We start from the raw sequence: 19530 nt of genomic DNA on the forward strand, positions 1-19530 counted from the left end.
GATGATGATGATGTCCCGGTGGGGATGATGATGATGATGTCCCGGTGAGGATGATGATGATGATGTCCCGGTGAGGATGATGATGATGTCCCCGGGGGACAGGGGGCTGTGCCAGCCGGGGGATGCTGAGCCGGGGCTGCGCTCCCCGTCCCGCGGCGGGAGGGAGGGAGGCAGGCCGGGTGACATCAGCCGGAGGAGGGGCCTGCCCGGGAGTTTCTTTGCTCGGTGCATCACTTCCCGGCGCTGCCATACTCCGCTGCCCGCTCCCCACCGCCCATGGCGAGCCCGCCCGGCGGGGACAGCCCCGGCTCCGCCGCACGACGCTTCTACTGCAGGTGAGCGGGGCCGGGGGGAGCCCGGAGCGGGCACAGCCCGGGCCCGGAGCTGCAGCGAGCCCGGTCCTTGGGGCACAGCCCGGTCCTTGGGGCACAGCCCGGTCCTTGGGGCACAGCCCGGTCCTTGGGGCACAGCCCGGTCCTTGGGGCACAGCCCGGTCCCTCCCCGAGCCCCGGGGCAGCGAGGGCGGCAGGAGGGAGCGCTCATCCCGGGCAGCCGGAGCTGTTGCTCGGGTGGGATCCAGCCCGAGTGCCCCGGGAGGAGCCGGGGAGGACGCGGCGCTCCCTCCTGGGCAGCTCCGGTGCTCCGCTGCCGTCCTTGGCACTGGCCAGGAGCGAGCGGCTCCTCGGCTGAGCAGGGGATGCTCAGAGCTCCTCGGGGCTGGGCAGTGGCATGGGAGGCTCCCGGTCGCACTGCAGACACTCGGAGTCTCAGCTTCAGAACTGGGCGCTACAGGAATTCACAGGGCTGGGAGAAAACAAAATAGCTCCAGGCTGTTTGGCGTTCATGGCAGTGCCCGTTCTCTTCACTTGGATCAAAACTGGAGAAGACTAGACCCGAAGAAGACTAAATGAGTGACTTTAAGGCCTTACAGCATTGTTGGTGCCGTTCACCATCGTGTTTGATCTCTCCTCTAGCAGCCTGAAGTGGAGGTGATGCAGTGGCTGGACCAGAGGGCTGAAAATGCCTGAGAATGCGTGAAGTGTATGGGATACAGTAGCTTTTCATCAATTCTCCTTGCATGCTCCGCAGTAATTAGCGCAGCAGCTAGTGGGTTGTCTGCTTTAATGAGTGTTGGTTCATTAGGGAGGGCAGCAGGTGTTTCTTGGTTATGTTGTATTGTAGAGCAACTCCAGGGAAAGAGGAGGCAGCAGAGTTAATATCACTGCTCTGGGGGAGCTAGAGCTGGGGAGAAACCTGCTCGATTTTACCCAGACTTGGGCTGCTTCTTTCTTTCTCTTTGTTTTTCTTGGAAACTTTTTGGGGACTAGATTTTGGTCGCTTTTGCAGAGGAAATTTTAGGGGGAGGCTGCTTATCACAAATGTGTTCCTGCACATGAACACTGCTCCCAGCTGCTGGGGAAGAGAAATGGGAAACACTTTCCTGTGGCTTATCTGGGTGTCTCTGGCAGGGCATGTGGTTTTAAAAGGCTCTGCTGTGCCTTTTAGGCCTTGAAAGCAGATCTGGTGTAGCCTCTGTCCCTACTGCTCTGTAAGATAAGTGGTAACTTAGTTTTTTCCTTAACTTCATTTTATTCCGGGGCAGAAACTTTGGGGTGAATTCGGTACCTCTGTGTGGTGTGATGGTGGAACCTTGGGTGACTGAGTGCTAAAGCCATAATAACTGGTACTAAAATCTTAATATGTGGGGTTTTCTTTGTGCCTGAGAGCATTAATCGAGGTGTAAGAGCTGCAGAAGGTATCTGTGCAGGCAGGGAGTGCCAGACCCCTCATCTGGGGAGCTGGAGGAGCTATTTTCCTTCTAGGAAGCAGGGCTGTGTGGGGAGAAACATGCCAAAAACGAAAGTGTTTATTCATTTTTATTGCATCCTTTAGTGCTTCCCTAAATTCAGCCCCTCCTAAACAAAGACATGTGCTCTGTTGTGCTGGCAGCAAATGATCCGTGTGCTGACTGGGCCAAACATCTCTATTTACAGAGACTAGAGTCAAAACTTTTTCTGCAGCAGTTGTACACCACAAACCAGGGTGTTTCTGTCCCTGTGCAGCTCCACAGAACTGTGAAGCTCCAGGGAGGACCTGTTGGAAGTCCAGGGCTTTGGAAGTCGTGGCTCTGCTCAGGGCTGGTCTATCTGTGGGCTCAGCTCCTGGGTCACTGCTGGGGCTTGTTGGAATTGTCCAGTTATGATTGTGCTCCTCAAATATGAGCTGGCCAACTTCTGTGTGAGCCTGAGTTACTGCTTTACCTTCCATGGGGTTTTGGGCTGGTGTTAATTTCAGTGCATTAATTCAGCTGTGTGTAACCTCTGAGGACTTGTTGAGCAGAATAGGGGTAGGAGCTGGGAAATACCTGCTGGCAGTAGGTGTCCTGTTCTCTCCACTGCTGCAGGTGCTTTTTGTGCTGGCTGGCTGATTCTGAAGGTGTAGGAAGCACCAAATGCATCCAGTGGTTCCCCTGGGCTGTGGAGAGTGACAAGCTGATGTGGGAGACATGTCCATCACTGTCCACAGAGCTCCCCTGGATTTGGCCCTTTGCTTTTAAAAGGCCACTCTGGAGATTTCTGGGTCTGGGAGGGAGACATGGACATGTCCTGGGGAAACCCTCACTGTACTGCCCTGCCATCGTGGTGATGTTATTGATCCCACACAGAAAGAACATTAGATAATGCTGCAGTCAGTCCAGAAATGCATTAATCTGCCCTGAGAACTCAGATAAAAGCACACCTTGTTCCTCCCTTTCCCTTCCCTTGCTCTCTGCTCTCCTGCAGTCTCTGTTTTCCAAAGCTCTCCTGGCTTTTGTGGTGTTTACAAACTTTCCTTGATTGTGTCACAAACAGTCCCCATCTCACTCATTAGTGCCACCAAGGCGAGGACCTGACCTGAATGTGCATCGGGCAATTAGAGAGTGCTCTGAGCATCACAGAGCTGGGAGAGAGGAGGCTCCTTCCTCCTGCTCTGATGGGAAAACTGGGATGGAGGAACTGCTGCCCTTCTGACAGGGAAGGCAGCGAGGGAGGGCACAACTCGGCATGGTTGTGGCAGAGTAAACTGGGGTTTGCAAAGCAAATCAGGGAGAAAATCCACTGTTGGGGTGAACCTCTGTCTGGAATGGTTGTTGTTGGTTTTGTGTGTACCCAAGGGAGAAAAATACCATGAAGTACTTTGGTATTTTCCCTAGTTGTTGTAAAGTAAACTCACACAACTTTTGAATCTGGAATTTATATAAGGCTAACAGCTATTTTCTTTCCAAGAGCTGGTATTTAATTGTATCTACCTGAGGTGAAAATTAGCACCAGCAGCAGTGCTGGGTTTGGAAAAGTGCAATGAGCTTCCCCTGTGGGATTGGGAAAGGGCTCAGGTGTGCTACCAAAAAGCTGGGAATGACCATTTGGTCCCTGTTTACTTGGTAGATTAGACTTGAAATTGCTTATTATGTTTCTGAATGCTGGTTCAGAGGTTTGTGAAAGATTCTGACTTTTCTTCTGTTGGCAGTCTCCACCAGGCAGAAGGATGTGTAAAACAGGACAAACATTTCTAAAATAGCTGTGCTGGATAATAGCTGGCCTGAGCAAAAATTATATGATAGTTTAGCAGGCAGTGTTGGCTTTGTTGACATCTCTTGGGATGTTTTGAACTTCTCACTTGTACTTTCAGCACTGGTGAGTCGTGTGGGCATCCCAGAGTGGAGCCAAGCAGGACATTGAGTGTCCACCTCAGCAGGGAGAGGCAGACCTGGGGCTTGGTGCTTTGCAGGTTCCCCCAGGATTTTGGGCATCCTTTTTGATTCTTCCTTCACCTCGTGGGATGTGGGGAGAGAAGCTCTGTCCCTGCTCCCTCTGGTCTCCCGTGGGACAGGGCTGTGCTTTGTGCCTGGCACACAGTGATCCTGCTTTGCCTCGGCCCTGTAGGTGCTGCTGCAATACAAACACTCCTTTTCCATCCTCAGGGCATTCATTGGACTCAGTGCACATGTAAATGAGGCTGAGGTGATGCTCTGCCTTCTCCCTGTGCTGACTTGTGCTGCACTGATTCAGGTTCTGCTGGTTGTGCCTCCCCTGGGGTGAGAGCTGTTCCTCTGGATGCTTCATCCCCAAATCCTGTGCCTTGTACGAGATGTTTGTGCCAAGCAGACAAGAAAGAGAATGTTGTCCCTTGGCCACGTGTTTGTGGTTATCCAAAGTTTGCCTCTGCATCAGCTGAAGTCAGATGAGTTTGTGACTCGGGTGTGGCCTGAGGACACCCCTCAAAGGCAGTTTCCTGCGAGATAAATGTTAATAATCACACCAAAGCTGGGTCTGGAGGCAGCTGTGGCTCTTGGCTGTGGGGCAGGAGAGAGCTGTGCTGCCCAGAGCTCCATGCCCAGCTACTGAGGTGCCTTTTGCTACCTGTTGAACTGGATGCTTCTCTCCTGGGAAAGTGTCTCCAGGAGCTCATGGCCAGCAGGAGAGGAGGGACACTGGAAAGAGCAAGCAGGAGGTTGGTGTTTGGGTCGTGGTGAGTGGGTGCAGCAGTTTTGTTCACTCCAGGAGTGGTGGGTCCTGTCAGGGCTTTGGTTGGTGTCTGCAGCACGAGCTGCTTATGCCACAGGAAAATCCTGTGTGTGATTAATTCCTGTTTTCCTGGAGGATGTGGCCAATTAGGGATCTGCTACCCCTTATTTTCAAAGTTAGGGGAAGCAGTGCCTTTTACACCAAAGGATGAAAACACGTTATGAAAGCTGAGAAATTGATTTGTTATAGAAGAGTGATTTTTAAAATCCTTTTTGGCTCTTCCTCTCTTGAGCCAAGCAGCTGGACCATGAGCACTGTGGTGATAGGGGACAGGAACAGGCTGCACAGCTCCCTTGGCATTCCCCTCCTCCCCCTCAGTGATGAATGACCCAGACTTTGGATTTTTTCCTGGTATATTACATAAACCAAGGGGAAAGCCTTGCCTTGGTGGTGCCTTGAGGATAAGCAAAGTCATAGCCAGGAGCAGAAAGGCTTAAAATTGGAAATGCTGATAAAAGTCTGGGGAATCAACTTCTCACTGATCCAGGCCTCAGGCTTGGAGGGAACATCTGCAGAGGCAGATAGGAAGGGATTTTTTTAATGGGCTGGTGGTGATAGATTGGCTTAGTTTGTTAGAAGAAGTTCATCAGGATGGAAGATCCTGCCTGGGTTCAAACCTGTGGAGTGTGTGTGTTCCTGTTAAAGCAGGAGGTGTCCAGGTGTGCCCTGAGAGGTGCCATCCCCACCTCTGCAGCTGGAGCGAGGCCAGGGGGTCCCTGCAGGACCACCCTGCTCCACCTGCCCTCGGGGGGATCTGGGGTGAGCCTGGCCTGTGCCTGCATCCAGGGACTTCCTACATGTGGCTCCCTCCACCTCTGCTCCTCTAACACTTCCCCAGGACACAGCTCTGTCACTGCTCTCTTCAGTCTGAGCTCCCTGCAGAGCAGATGCTGCTCTGTCTCAAGCCTCATCTCCCCAGCTCTCGTGTTCCTGTTTTCCCCTCTTTGCCTCCTCTCCAGCAAATCAGACTTTCTGTTAACAGAGAACATAAACTGTGTTTTTGTTGTGGTATGTTGATTTCTTGCTGTCTCATGTTTTTTGCACTCGAGGTGGTGTCCAAACGTGCTTGAAGAACAGGTTTGAGCTCTGTCAGGTCTTACACTGCAAGAAGCCACAAGCAGCAAGTTTCTGAAGTGGAGAGATGGATTTTAGGGAACTCTTGGTGCTGCTCTGCTAGCAGAGCAATTTTATCTGCAAATTGCTCTCAGGTGTATCTTGTGCTGTGTCCCATCCCTCCCATCCCAGTCCTGCTCTCTGTGCCCCTTTGATCAGCCAGCCCAGCTTCCAGAATTCCACTTCCCTGTCACAAAATCCTGTGCCAACCAAAGCCATGAAACCCAAATTCCTCCTGGTCTGGGCACACAGGCTGAGTATCCCAACCACAAAGTGGGGCTGTTGAATTCTGGGCCTGGGCTATTTTTATTGTCAGTGGGAAAGCTTTTCATTGACCCAGCTGCTCCCTCCCTAAAGATACTTTTAATTAAATGTTATTTGACAGATCTGACTGTCTAATTGGCTTAGGTTTAACTGGTATAAATGGGATTTTTTTTTCCACTGAAAGCTGAAGAAAGTAAGAATAATTTTTTTTGGAAGGCTATTTGCATTCAGAGTCACATCCATCTGTTGTTTAATGTAATAAGCTGATAGAGTGGGGGAAAAAAAAAAAGAAGCCAAAAAAAACCCCACAACCAGAAAATCAACATCCCTGCCAGTGCTTGGTGAGGAGAAGGTGAAAGGGACACGGCTGCCTCAGCTTTGGAGCTCTCTAAACAATGCCCAGCAATGTTATGCAACTGCCTAGGGAAGGAAGTGAAAAATTATCATTACAGTGCAGTTTCAAGGGCAATATTAAATGAGCAATTTGCAGCACAGCGCTGTACTTAAGTGACTTAACTCACTTCTCCTGAGATAAAATTAACAGGGCTGGTTAAGGACAATAGCCATGACCTCTGTTCCCTTCAGGAGTTTCTAGAACTGAATCTGAGGCCTGGGACTGAGAGCCTTCAAAGTGGGCAGCCAAACCCAAACCAGTGTAATGATCTGATCCTGGAATTGCCAGGGGGGATCCCTGTCCCACTGAAGCCTGGAAAAGGGGGGACAAGCACCTCACTGATATCTGCCCTTCCTCACTTCGGTGGAAGGGGTGAGAAGACCTTCTGCAAGGCCCTGGACACTGGAGCAGCAACAACCCCCTGAATTAATGGTTTGGAAAGCAGTGCTGCTGTCTGTTCAGTACCTTCAGGGTAGGAGCAAACAGCTTAAAAATCTATTCCCAGTTTACTTTCAGCAGGAGGATTTTGCCTGAGGATGCCAGGCACTGGAACCACAGGTGTTTCTGACTCTGGGATTAGACAGGATCCCTCTAAAGAAGCTTCACCTTCTGTTGTGAATCAGTAGCTCTGTGCAGCTGCCACCCCTGGAGGGATTTTTGAAAGAGGAATATTGGATTGTGTTGGCTTTCCTCAAGCTTTTCTGTTACCCTTTGCTCTTAACATCCTCTGGAGCAGCCAGAGGGGCTCCTCACTGGGAGTAAGGGGCTAGTGCAAGAGAAAGAGGAAAAACACTAATAACACAGCTCAGTGTAAGAGCTATTTCATGTTCCACCTGGGAGCAGATGTTTTGTCTTGGAAGCCGCTTTTAAAAATGCAGGGGCAGTACTGGGAGCTGTCAGTTCTGTCTGCAGCTGGCTCTGAGCTGCACAAGGTGACTGCTGGAGGCACACAGAGGCTGACAGGGCTCCTTTCCTGCCCTGGGGATCCTGCTGTGTTTTCCTCACACTTTCTGGCTGCCAGGGAGCAGAGTTGGGAGGAAGGGATCCCTTTGCTGGGTGCTGTGGATGCAGGTCCAGCTGCTGGTCTGTGATGGGGTTTGGGACAGATCCTTTGATTTGCAGCCTCTCCCTGGGAGGATTGGCTTCTGGTACAGGATTGCAGCAGACTCAGCACGAGGAGATCAGCTTTGCCATAGGGCAGCACAAATAATTAACACTTGTGCTGACTGTCCCAGGGAAGCCCCACCCTGCTGCTGGTCCATGTGTGGTGGAGTTTCTCCATGCCTTGGTGAACAGAGCTGCACAAATGTCCATTTTCAGGTAGAACAGAGGGTTTTCCTGTACCAAGTGATGTCCCAGTTCCATTTCCAGGTTTTTTTTGTCACTGCTGTAATCTTGCAGAGCACTGGGCTGTATTTGCTGGGGGGCGTCACAGCAGGTGCCATTTGAGTGCTCACCTGTACCTGGTGGTACTTCCCTGGCCACTTTGGTGTGGATTGCTGCATTTTCCTGTGCTCTGGAGCAGCTTCAGCCCAAACTAGTTAGTTGTGGGACAAATTCCTTCTGTGACCCATGCTGCAGAGTTGAGGTGGCTCTGAGCACTCCATCTGTGGGATATCTGTTCGTGCCTGAGGAGAGCTGGGAAGTGCTGATTAATATTCATCTCTCTGGGGCTATTTGTTAATTACTGTTATTCATGGTTTGTACCATGGTGCTGAGTGGATCCTGGCAGGGCTGCATCCGTTCCAGGGTTTCAGAGTGCGTGGTAAACACCAGAATTTTATTGCAGCTTTTCTGGGAAACATTGTTCCTGTTTTCAAGGGTGGGAAATTGTATAGCCTTCAGGGTGAAAGAGAACAGAGATGATAAAACTGGGAGCTGAATGTCCTGACTGGCACTCCTTTCCTTCAGCACTTCCTTACCCACACCAGAGTGAGGGTGATTGTGCTAATTGTGAATTGGAGACCTTGGTTCTGTCCTCACTGAGCTCTGCTGGGCACTGCAGCACTGCTGTCACACGAAATCCCAGTGGCTCTGCTGTTCTAACAGGGAGCAGAAAGTTGTTCAGGAGGAACTCACCAGCTGGAGAATGAAATACCAGGCTCTGCCTGTTTACAAGGTGTGGTGGGAACACTGCAGACCTCAGGAGAAGGAGCAGCTTGGGTGGCCCTGGGCACTGTGAAGAGCCCAGTGCCAGGGACTGGCATGAAGAAAGCAGGAGAGCCCTGAGAGCTCTGGCTCCTCTGACTCCAGGGGTCCCTGTCTCTCAGGCTTGGAGAAGAATTTAAATTAAAGAATTTAAAAAGGAGAGAGGGGCACACAGCAATGTTCCCTGTGAGAAAATCCTGCTAGTCAGATTATGTGAGTGGAGCTGCCCTGCCTTGGGGGCTGTTGTTTTTTGGGGTGTGGTGAAAGATGGAGAGAGGAAAGCACAGCTCTGTGGTCACAGTCGGGCAGGAAGGATTTGGGATGGGCAGGAGCTGCCAGGGCTTTGAGGAGGGTCCTGTCCTCGCTGTCCTTGTGCACTCACCATATCCCAGCTGGTGCTGCAGCAGCAACAGCCCCTTTTTTTAGCAGCTGTCTGCAGAGATTTGTATGGAGGAAATGCTCTGGGGATTGGATCTTGCTGCAAAACACAGAGGCCATCAGACTCGGCTTGTTTATCAGCCAAGCCTTGTGCAGCATGAAGGCAGGAATACAAACCACCAGCATCTAACAAATTAAAATACTGAGCTTGCTGAGCCATGGGTGTTTCTCTTTTTCCCCTGACAAACAAGCCCGTGTGGTTTCCAGCTTGGGAAGCCCACCAGCCAACATCTTACTGTGCTTGAGTGGAGACTTACACCCATAAAAGCAGCTGGATGTCCTGGGATTGTGATACTCCACGTGTACCTCCAGGCATTTCCTGGCCTCTGAGTTCAGCTGAGCTCCTGCGTGGGTCTAAATAATAAAACATATGAGTTCACTGCAGTGTGCCCAGAATTTTAAGGCCGCAGCCCTTGGCCAGCTCTTGTATGAATTGCTTCCATCAGGGCAGTAATCCAGGAAACTACGAGCATGAACTGCTTGGCTGATGGAAGTCTGTGGTTTGGTGCCTTCCTTAAAGCCAGGGGAGAAAGGAAAGCTGCTGTTCACTGTGTGTTCATCCCTGGTGTGTGCCCTGCTGGGAGGGCAGGCAGGAGAGAGAGTTCCTGCAGGTACCTCAGGCTCTGAGGACAGCCTGGTCCATGGGGAGCTTTTGTAGCGTGCTCAGGTGTCTGAGGAGTTAATAATGAAATGACTGATAATGCCCACATTTTCCTCTGCTGTCCTAAAGAAAAGAAAAACTCACTCTGCAAGATGTTCTCTTCAATAAAACCACCCTTTGGCACCAGTGTTTTTGGCAGAAAGTTGTCATCAGCTGTGCCAGTGAGTGACCACTTTGCAGAGAGGACCAGCAGCAGATCTGTCACTTAAAGGTGAGGAATGGGCAGAGAAAAATGCTGTGTTCCCTGCACTGAGCAAAGTGATTCTCCTGTGGTGGAAATCCCTTCCTGAATGGCCCTGGGTGAGGCTCCCCTGGTGTGACTCACGAGTTCCCCTCAGGTTTTCTGGGGGCTCCAGCTCTGCTTGGTGGAGCTCCAAGTGCTGGGGACAGAGCTCACCTGCCCAGGGCAGCTGTGTGAGCAGCAGCAAGGAAGGGAAGGGAAGGCAGGAGATGCTTTGCAGACCTGGCTCCAGACAGAACTGAGTCATTTGTCGAGGCTGACGCTCTGGGAGCTGCTTGCCTGAGGCTGGCATGGCTCAGGAAGGAGAGTGAGAATGCAGCCATCCAGATACACACAGAGGAGAGAAAAGTAACAGCTCCAACATGTGACTGGAATGGAAGTAAGAAGAGAAAAAACATCCCCAATTAAAGCCATGTGTGTTGGTGGATGGAGCTGCTCCTGAAAGGTTGGTGGAGGCTGTGCAGCACAAATGCAGCCGCTCTGGAATGCCCTGGATTAGAGCAGGCAGGCTCCTCCAGCACTCAAAATCCCTGAGGAAACAGAGCTGTTCCTGCATGGCAGCAGCTCCCCCAGCCCACCACCCTTAGGGGTGAAGGTAAGAGCTGTCTTGTCAGCTGTCTCCTCCTCCCTGTCCCTGTAGCACATTTTCCATGCAGCCTGGTGCTGTGCCATGTGGGGTTTTTTTCACTGCTGGATGATGATGATGTCTCTGTGCAGGAGCAGAGATTTTCTTTTTCTGTAGATATACATAATTCAGTTGTCAGGATAAATGGGCTCCTTGGATTTGGGCATGTGTGTGAGCTTGATGCTGGATCCTCCCTTCTGTCACCAGTGTGAGGCAGGAGGGGAGCAGGGAATTCTCTCAGAGCTCCAGAGCAGCAGCCTGTGGTCTGTAAACTCATTGCAATACCTGTGAGGTTTCACAGAGCTTCAGAAGAAGGATCTCAGTGGAACCCCAGACAGGCCTGTGGAGAGAGGAGCATTCTTGCTGTATTTGGGAAGACTTTGCAAGAAACATGATGTTCATACAAACTCCTCCTGTGGAAGAACAGGACCAGAGCCCACTTCACACATCAAAGATGTCATCTACGTGACAAACTCTTCTCAAAATACATGTTTGCTGCTGTTTACACCTGTGTTTGAACTGCAGTAATGCCACAGTGTCAGAGCCAAACTGAAGTCATGTGTGGGGAGGAGCAGCACTTGCCTCCCTGTGCCTGATTTGCACAGAAGCGTTTCCAGGGTAGATGTTTTCCATGGAGCTGTACTGGGACAGAAGTGCTAAAAACCTGGGGAGATGTGGTGGAGAACTCAGTCCCACGGTGCTGGGGAAGCAGTGACAGCAGCTTGCAGGATGCTGGAGGGCTCCCAGCACAGTGCCAGACAGCAGGGCTGCTCTCCCTGGAGGAGCTGAGCACAATTCTCACCTTGTGTGGAACCTCCTGGCTTCCTGGGAATCCTGCCACGCTGGGATCTGGGGGCTTGCACTTTAATCTGGTGGGATGCATGGATTTTTCCACAGTGCCATGGAGTGCCTTGAAATGCTGGTGCTGGTCTGCTGGGTTTGGGTTTGCACTGAGGAGCTGGAGGAACAGTTTTAGAGGTGCTGGCAAGGGTTGAGGCAGACACCTGGCTGATATCTGAGCTCCTGGGGAGCCTCTTCCCTTGTTTTTCACACAGATGTGGAATTATCTTTACAAAATCCAGAGGGGTTCCCTGTGGCTGTGTAACAGCCAGGGAAGAGGGCAGTGTCCAGTGTGAGCTCTTGTTCTGTTGGCCTTTCAGAACCATGAGTGTCTCTGGCCTGATGCCTGATCTTTGGCACCCCTGGAAGTTTCAGGGAGAGCACAACAATGCTTTAAACAGCTCTCTGAGCAGGAGACAGCTGCAGAGAAACAATGTGAAATTGGTGCAGTCTGCTGTGCTGCAGCTTTGTCAACAACAATCTGTCCTGGTGGCTGGTGGTGCTTCAGCCCTGGCAGAAGCTCTTCCCGTGCCCTGAGTGACCCAGGGGAGCCACCTTTGTGAATCCCTCTGGTTTGGGCACTCAGGGCTGTGATCACTGAGGAAGAGACTATCACAGGTTCTCCCTGGTGTGCTCTGGCTCGATTTCATCCTCCTCACAGACTTTACCAGATGGTCATTTGAAAAAGAAGTTGCTGCATGTTTGGATTCACTGGATTTGGCTGGTTCCTGCTATTTGTTCTTCAGTGAGTTCTGCAGGAAGCACAAGGGCCGGGTTTGTGCTGGCTCTGTCACTAAGGTCCCATCCAAACCCCATTCAGGTGCAAGTGCTGGTGCTGCAGAGCATCCTTAGTGCTGTCTTGGTGAGCTGGAGTCGCTCAGCACCTCCCTGGCTCGAAGCCTGCCTGGCCCTGGCTCAGGGTGGGAGTTTTCTGAGGGATCCCAAAGGCCCCTCGCTCTTGGACTGAAAGCCTTGGCTCGGGGCTGGCGGAAGCAGATGAGACAGGAAGGGAACAGAACCAAATTGGCTGTAGGTTGCTGTGGAGTCAGTGGAAAAAGCTGTGGTGTGAACTTTGTCATGGTTTCCTTTTGTGCTGCATCACGATGACGATCCCAGCGCGGTGCCCTGAGCGTGGCTGTGGTTTGCAGGGGCTGTGGGCAGGGAAGAGGCAGCACGTGGGGAGTGTGTGCAGCCTCCAGCTGCTGCAGGAGGTTTGGGATGAGCTGGGACATGGGCAGGAACCTGGGACAGGCAGAGGTGGCTCCTTTGGCTGGCTGGGCTTTGCTGTAATGCAGTCCCTGGTGTTTCTGGGGCTTGGCAGCACCTTTTCCATACACAGTTGTTTTCCTGCTGCAAGCCCCTGCTCCGAGGCAGGAGCAGCTGGCAGGCTGAGAGGGGAAGGAGAAGTGGGGGCTGCAGCTGGAGGGGTTTTCCAGGCAGCTTGAATGGAGAATAGACTGGGGCCTGTGGGAAAACAAGCCTTGCTTTCACTCGAGAAGGTTGTGCAGGGAAGGAAACCTCACACAGCCTGTGCAGCTGCCCAGAACAACCGGGGTGATTGTGCTGGTGGCACTTGTGGAGCTGAGCTTGACCCTGCCAGCAGCTGGGGGTGGCAGGACCCTGGAGCAGGAGCTGGGGGAGGCTGTGATGTTTTCAGTGAAAGCTGTGGTGGCTCTGGTCCTGAGCTGTTCCCCTGCTGTTCCTGACCCACACTGGCACTGCCCTGTTGGAGCTCCACTGGCACCCACGAGCGCTCAGCCCCTCTCCCATGCCAGGACAGCATCCAGGCTGCTCCCATGGCACCTGGCTGAGCCCCCACCGGGGGTCTGGGGGCAGTTTTGGAGGAGATGTCTGTACATCTCTCATTTATGGTTCTTCTGAGTTTGGAAAGACCTCTCCCAACCCAGGACTTGCCCGTTTTCAGTATGAAGTTTGACCTGAATGAGCTCCTCTGTACTGGTCGGTGGTAGAAGCTGAATGGCATCAATAAAATAGGAACAAATAAATTGATTGTTTTCATTGCTTGGCTGTTGATAAGGCAATTACTAGTTTGTTTTTTTCCTAATGTCTGTGGTAATTGTGACCTGCTGGATTCTGCAGTACATTTGTATAAATCACAGCATATATTTTAGTGAGAGATGTGTTGACCCAGTTGCCAAAGTAAGTTTGTAATGAAAAGCCTCTCAGCCTGCATGTCCTCTCCTGCTCTCTGGCTGCTGGAAGTGACTGAAGGAAATAGCACTTCACTGCTGGTGGAATCATCCCCAGAGTGCTGCTTAATGGCAGCGTGATGGATTAACCTCATTAAAGGTGCTAGCATTGTACAAGAAAGCAAAATACTCTTGGAAAACTCAGGAAGCTCCCTTCATTGTGCTGAGTTTATTCCAGCCTCCTCTGTGACAAAATAGAAATGTCTAGAAGCCCATCCTGTTGCAGGTGCTGGTTTGCCTGGTGCTCTGCAGGGCACATTTCAGGGGTCAGGTGCTGCAGGAATGAGATAAACTGCTGGGTTTTGTGTTTCTGGGAAGGAAAGAGCATCCTCAGGCATCAGCATCGCTGCTCCACTTGTGTTTGGCAAGCTGGTGCTCCTGGCCACTACATTTATTTCTCTTTTTCTCAGATGGCTGCTGGTGGTTGGGTTTATGCCCCTGATGAGCTGTGCAAAGAAATTGTGTTCCAGGCTCATTTTGTTCTCACTCTTCTTGAAAGTGAGTTCTCCTACACAGTTTTCCTTCAGAGAATTTGATCAGTTCATACACTTTGTGGATTCATAATATTTTTTTTTCCATTTGGGAGTCAGAACATGTTTTAATGAATTAATTTTCAAATTGATATCTCCTTAATCATCACTTCCTCAGACCCTGCAAAGTATTTGCATCTTATAATTTAAGTGCTTTGAAACTGGCTATCAAGTGAAACTGTTAACCAGGCTGAGATGAAATTCACATTTGCACCTTAATCTCGTCTGAGCATTTTCAAGTGCTGGAAGTTAATTACATCCATGGTAGTCCTTTGATACTTGAGTAATTTTGGAGCACAATGACTTAGAATTGTGCTCATTGCCTGTTAGAAATTTCACTCCTCAGCTGACACAGAAAAATTTCCTTGTGCTCTGTGTTCTTCCTGTGGGCCCAGCTGGATTTGTGGGCAGCATTTGGGTCAGGAATTCAAGATAATCGTAGCCAAAGTATCATTTACTGAGAGCCCAGACCTTCCAGGGGTGGATCAGGTTTCTGCAGGTCAAGGATCCCTTCAGCTCCTGGACTGGGAGCTTTTCTTTGGGCATCCTCAGATGTTTGGCATCGTGCTGAGCTGGGTGAGCATCCCTGCCTGGATGGAAGGTGCTGCACCTCGTTCCTGGTGGAGCAGCTCCCCTTGGCCCTGGCAGAGGCTCTGAGAGCCAGGGCTCTTGGATTCCTTTCCCTTCTCTACAGCTGACTCACAGCAAGGCATCATTTGCCCACAGAGCCTCAGCTGCCTTTTTGAAAAATGGGGAAATTGCTGCCCTCGCACCTCTGCGAGATATTTTGGAGTCCTTAGGTTGAAGCACCTACCAACTCAGCATCATAAGCTGCTCCATAAAATGCTCTGAAAGCAGCAAATAACTCCCATCTGTCCTCTGCTCTCCCATCCCCACGGATCAGAGCCACAGAGGTTGTGTAAGCAGGGGAATGCTGGATGACTTTTGCTTTCCAGCAGGCAGTGGGGAGTTTGAACTTGGATTTCTGACAATGACGCAGCTTGCTGGAGCCATTCCCCATTGAAATGGGGCCTTATTCAGCACTGCTAATAAGAGGGTAAAGGCAGCTAAATACAGCTGTCTTCCTCGGTGTCATTTGGGATTTATTAGCAAATATGCAGTGGAATTGAATCCCTTGTAAGTACTCTGCAGCTAATGGTAGATAGCAATTAGCTGAAATGACTACTGTGGAGCACTGATGCTGCATCAGTGAGGGGACAGGAAATCTGGAGCCAGCACACAGCCCCAGCAGCTTCCAGAATTCCCTGGAGTTTTTTCCTCTGGATTTTCTGTTTCATGCCCTTAGCAAAAGACTGTGGTGAAAATCGCTCGGTCTGGGTAATCCCCAGAGCTCCAGCTTGAACAAACACTTCCCCAGCAGCAGTAAGTGCCTGTGGATATTATTATTTTCAGCTCAGGGGTCACTGAAAGGACTCACTGCAGTGCTCCTACCAGTGGAAGTGTGTGGAGTGGGAATCTCCTCCCCTCCAGATGTGAAGGGATCTTGCCAGATGCTTGGAACCAGTTCAGAAGTTGGGGAGGACTGGGTGCAGCATTCATGGTTTCATCTCTGACCTTTTCCTCTCCAAACTCAACAGGAGGTTTTGTTTCCTTCCCCTCACTAATGAGGTGAGGTGTAGGTCAGGGTGTCCCAGGGGTTCTGTCCTTTGACTGGCTCCTGTGTGCTGCTTTCCAGCTTCCAAAAGTGCTTTGCATCAGGCTAATTTCATGTGTATCTTGATTTGTTTGTCAGCCTCCCTGCCAGCCTGTGTTTGGGACAAAAACCTGCTTGTCAGGAGGGGTTGGTGCTGGGGATGTGATGTGGGTGGGGAGTGAGGGGCTGTTCCACCAGATCTGGATTTGGGAGTGAGATAGTTGAGTATTTGAATTATTCTCCTGCCAGGTTGCTGCTGGGTGTGTTGATGATGGAGAGGAGCAGTGTGGATAAGAGGCACTGAAAGATGGGTTGCTGTGGCAAGGAGATGGTATTTAAGGGTAGGAAGTTGAAATCACCTGTATTCAGGAGCAAGTAATGGGATTTTCTTACAGATTGGAGCGAGAGAGAGGCAGGTGTGGATGTGCTGGACCTTGCCTGAGGCAGAGTAAACAGGGAAATCTGCCCAAAACCCCTTGGGACAGTGCCCCAGGCAGAGAAGGGCAGTGTCCTGAGGCTAAATGGTATAAATTCACCATGAATAAACTCGGGCTGTGCCTCAGGAGGATCTGGAACAGCTTTCCTCAGGTTGGGAAGCAAAGGTAAATATTTGGAGCACTCCCCATCAGCAGAGGGGACACATCCCCAGGGGTCTGAAGGCACCTGGACCTGGTGGTTCAGAGCCATCAGCTCCCTCTCAGGTACAGGAGCCCTGCAGGGCTGGGAAAGGAAATCACTGAAGGGGAATAATTCCCAGCTTGATTGACTGGCAGCACTCCCTTAAAGAAAGTAATTATTTAAATGCATATTTAGTTCGTTAAGCCATTGAATATGCATTTACACTGAGCACCTGGTAAATCTGATCCTTTTTTTGGTTTGGAAGAAATGTTTAATTGCCCGTCACCAGCGCTCTGGAATTAGATTTATTTTTGTACAGAACCTAATCAGATTGCAAGTAAGATGCTAAAATCTGTTGCTTCACTAACTCATATCAATAGAAATACTAAGGGGGTTTTTTACTACTCGTGGTGGTTTTGATGGGTTATTTTCTGCCATACCTTCTGTTTAAAAGCTTGGAGTTTTGAACTACACGAGGTCTGATTGGGAGTGAGTTTTGCAATCTCCCCCGCTAACATGAATCAAATATCTATAAATACCTTTCCTTTTCCCTTTTCTCCTTTTTTGAAAGGCAGTTTCACCTTGCAGGCAGGAAGAGGTTCTCTTTTTCCTGTGATATTTGCAATATTTAAGGCATCAGACAGCTGACCCCAGGCTGTGTCTGGTGACACGGTAATTTTCTGTGTACCCTGATGGATTTGTTGTCAGCAGTGACAGGTTGCTGTGAGCAAGGCAGTGCTGAGAAGAGTTTTGGAAGGTCTGAGTGTGTGGTGTTCCCACTCTGGGGACCTCTATCATCACCCAATTATAATGTCCTAATTACAGTGTTTGACAGCAGTCTGGTGATCATTGATAATGGCACTGGTGGCACCTTGTGCTGTTCCCTTAATTTCTCACTTGACAGTGTCCTTGGCTTCCCCAGCACTCCTGGGACTCTCTGCCTTCTCCAAATTGCTGAAAACACATGTGAGAATCTTTGTATTTTACCTTTTCCAAAGGCACATTTTTTGCTGTGGAGTTCTTTGAACAAGCTTGCAGCAGGCAAAAGGCAATCTGTGCTCCAGCTCCTCATTAGCTGCTGCCTGACAGTGATGGGTGACCCTGGGAATTCTTGTTCAAGGCTGCTCCTCCTGCTTTTCTCAGCTCTTTCTGCCTTCACATCAGTTATCCTTTAAAGAAAAAACTTGAGGAAGGAGGGAGGCCCTGCCCATGCTGGATTGGGAAGAGGGTTCCTCCTGCCTGTCACTGCCCAGCAGAAGGTGACCCTTTTCTGCTTTGTGAGTGTGAGAAGCAGCATCTATTCCTGGCCTGGAGACTGACTGGCAGGTGTCACACTGATGGGGACCAAGTCATCTGCCAGCATCGTGCCACCCACTCATTCCCTGGCACAATTCTGGCCAGATTGCTGAGTGTTTTTGTGGCCAAACTCTGCATTTATATGTGGCCTCAGCCCCGCTGCTTCCTTCTGCCAGTGGCTTTGGAGCTCTGGGTGCACGCTCAGAAAATGCACAGGCAGCAGAAGAGGTAAGGGAGGGCTTGGACCTTGCTGTCATTGTCTCTTTTCCCTTTTCTGGTCTGTCAGGATGGTTCAGGTTTGTCCTTTCAGTTGTGTTTTATGGATGGTTGAGCTGTGGACTTTGGGAGCTTTTTTAAGTGGAATTTTAGTGTTCTCGAGTTTGTTTCTTGACCTTTAGTCGATTCCTCTGCCCTTGGCAATGTGTTCCTGAGTGCTTTTGAGCCTGGAGTGATTGAACTGCATGCAAAGGTGCTTCCCAAAAGCAGCTCTGAAGAGCAGGTGGGTTTTACAGGTGGGTTGTGTTTCTGTTCACACTTGCAGTCCTTGTTTGTTGTCCGAGGCAGCGAGGGCTTGGCAGAGCAGGATGCAGGGAAAAGCCTCCTGTCCCTTCCCCTTGTTTGCTCAGGTCCCAGTCTGAGCAGTGATGTTAATTAGATAAGTCAGATCCTCTGCAGAGCAGCCTGTTCAAGGACAAACAGATTTTAATTAAGGGCTGTGTGCACTGGAAGGTCGTGTCACTGCCACAGTTACCATGGGGACAGCACCCACAGAGTGTGAGGGTGTCACCAGGTGGGCTCTGGGGCACAAAATTCACTTTGGGCTATGGCAGATATGGTCCTGCCCTTGCTGTGCTTACCTGGCTTTTGTTGCTGTGGGAATGGGAACCTTCACTTCAAGCTCTTAAAATCACCCAAGGAGTTCCACATGAGCTGTACAGCAATTCCATCAATTAGGGAAATCAGTCTCCACCCCAGTTTTTTGGACTGTTTACAGCTGGTGAACTCAATTTCTCAAAGACAACTTGAATATTGGAAAGAGTTTTGTTTGGGCTGAAATTTGAGCTCAAGATAGTTTGCTTTTGTCTCTGCCACTTTCTAACTGGAATCCAGCATTAGCTCCTGGTGGTGGCTCATTCCTGCATTTCAGGTCCTCTCAAGACTCATCCCCACTAAGCTGCCTGCAGTTAATGCTGCTGATTTGTGTGCAGGGTGTTTCTTGCCTTCCTTCAGTCCCAGTCAGCTCTTTGGGATGTATCAGCAGAGACTTGTCAATAGCTGATGGTGCAGGATCTACAAACCACAGATATACCTTGGCACTGATGAAAATTTGGTGGGATCCCCAGGCAGAAACTCATTAATTTTTGTGTGATCTAGCAAAAGGATCAGCAGAGAGAAGTAAAATGTTTTTAATCTTAATATTTTTCTTCCTGCTATCAAGCAGAAGCTGAGGCAGGGACAAATGCTGCTCTGGCACCACGAGCCACTGCACATTTCTTGTATAAACGAGCCACATTTATTTCTTGTATAAATAAAATAGCCACTCAGATGTGGGCTTTGCTTTGGAATGAGATGTTTGAGTGAGAGCTCACAGGAGCTGCTTCACAGCTCCCTTCTCCCTCTTGTTACCTGGTGGCTTTGGGGACAATGAGCAGTGAGGCAGAAGAGGTCACAGGTGTGTTTGGAAGAAGAGTTTAAAACCAGGTCTTGTGCTATTTTCCTTTTGTTTGGCCAGTCCTTGTGATTGTCCTGCTTTGGAGGGTGTTGGGTGTTGGGAGCCACACGGAGCTGACTCAGCAGGGAGACTGCCAGGGAAATGGGCTTGGATTTCAGGCAGTTCATGGAGGAACTGGCTTTGTTTCCTGGTGGCAGAGACAGCACCATTCTGCCTGTTTTAGGGAAAATGTGTCAGGGTTGGTGTTTGCAGCTCCCTGTG

At 50.4% G+C, this 19530-nt stretch overlaps 1 protein-coding gene across 1 annotated transcript in view; it reads left to right on the top strand.

The window, feature by feature from the left end:
- Positions 1–229: 229 nt before the first annotated feature.
- The window catches only part of GPSM1 (G protein signaling modulator 1), a 64380-nt gene continuing 45079 nt past the window's right edge, over positions 230–19530 (top strand). The window contains exon 1 of the mRNA XM_015644951.3: positions 230–335. Coding sequence (XP_015500437.1) covers positions 277–335 — 59 coding nt within the window. The 5' untranslated portion in view covers positions 230–276. The remainder of the gene's footprint in view (positions 336–19530) is intronic.

This window comes from Parus major, chromosome 17, assembly GCF_001522545.3.
Source record: "Parus major isolate Abel chromosome 17, Parus_major1.1, whole genome shotgun sequence".
In the NCBI taxonomy this organism is placed as follows: domain Eukaryota; kingdom Metazoa; phylum Chordata; class Aves; order Passeriformes; family Paridae; genus Parus; species Parus major.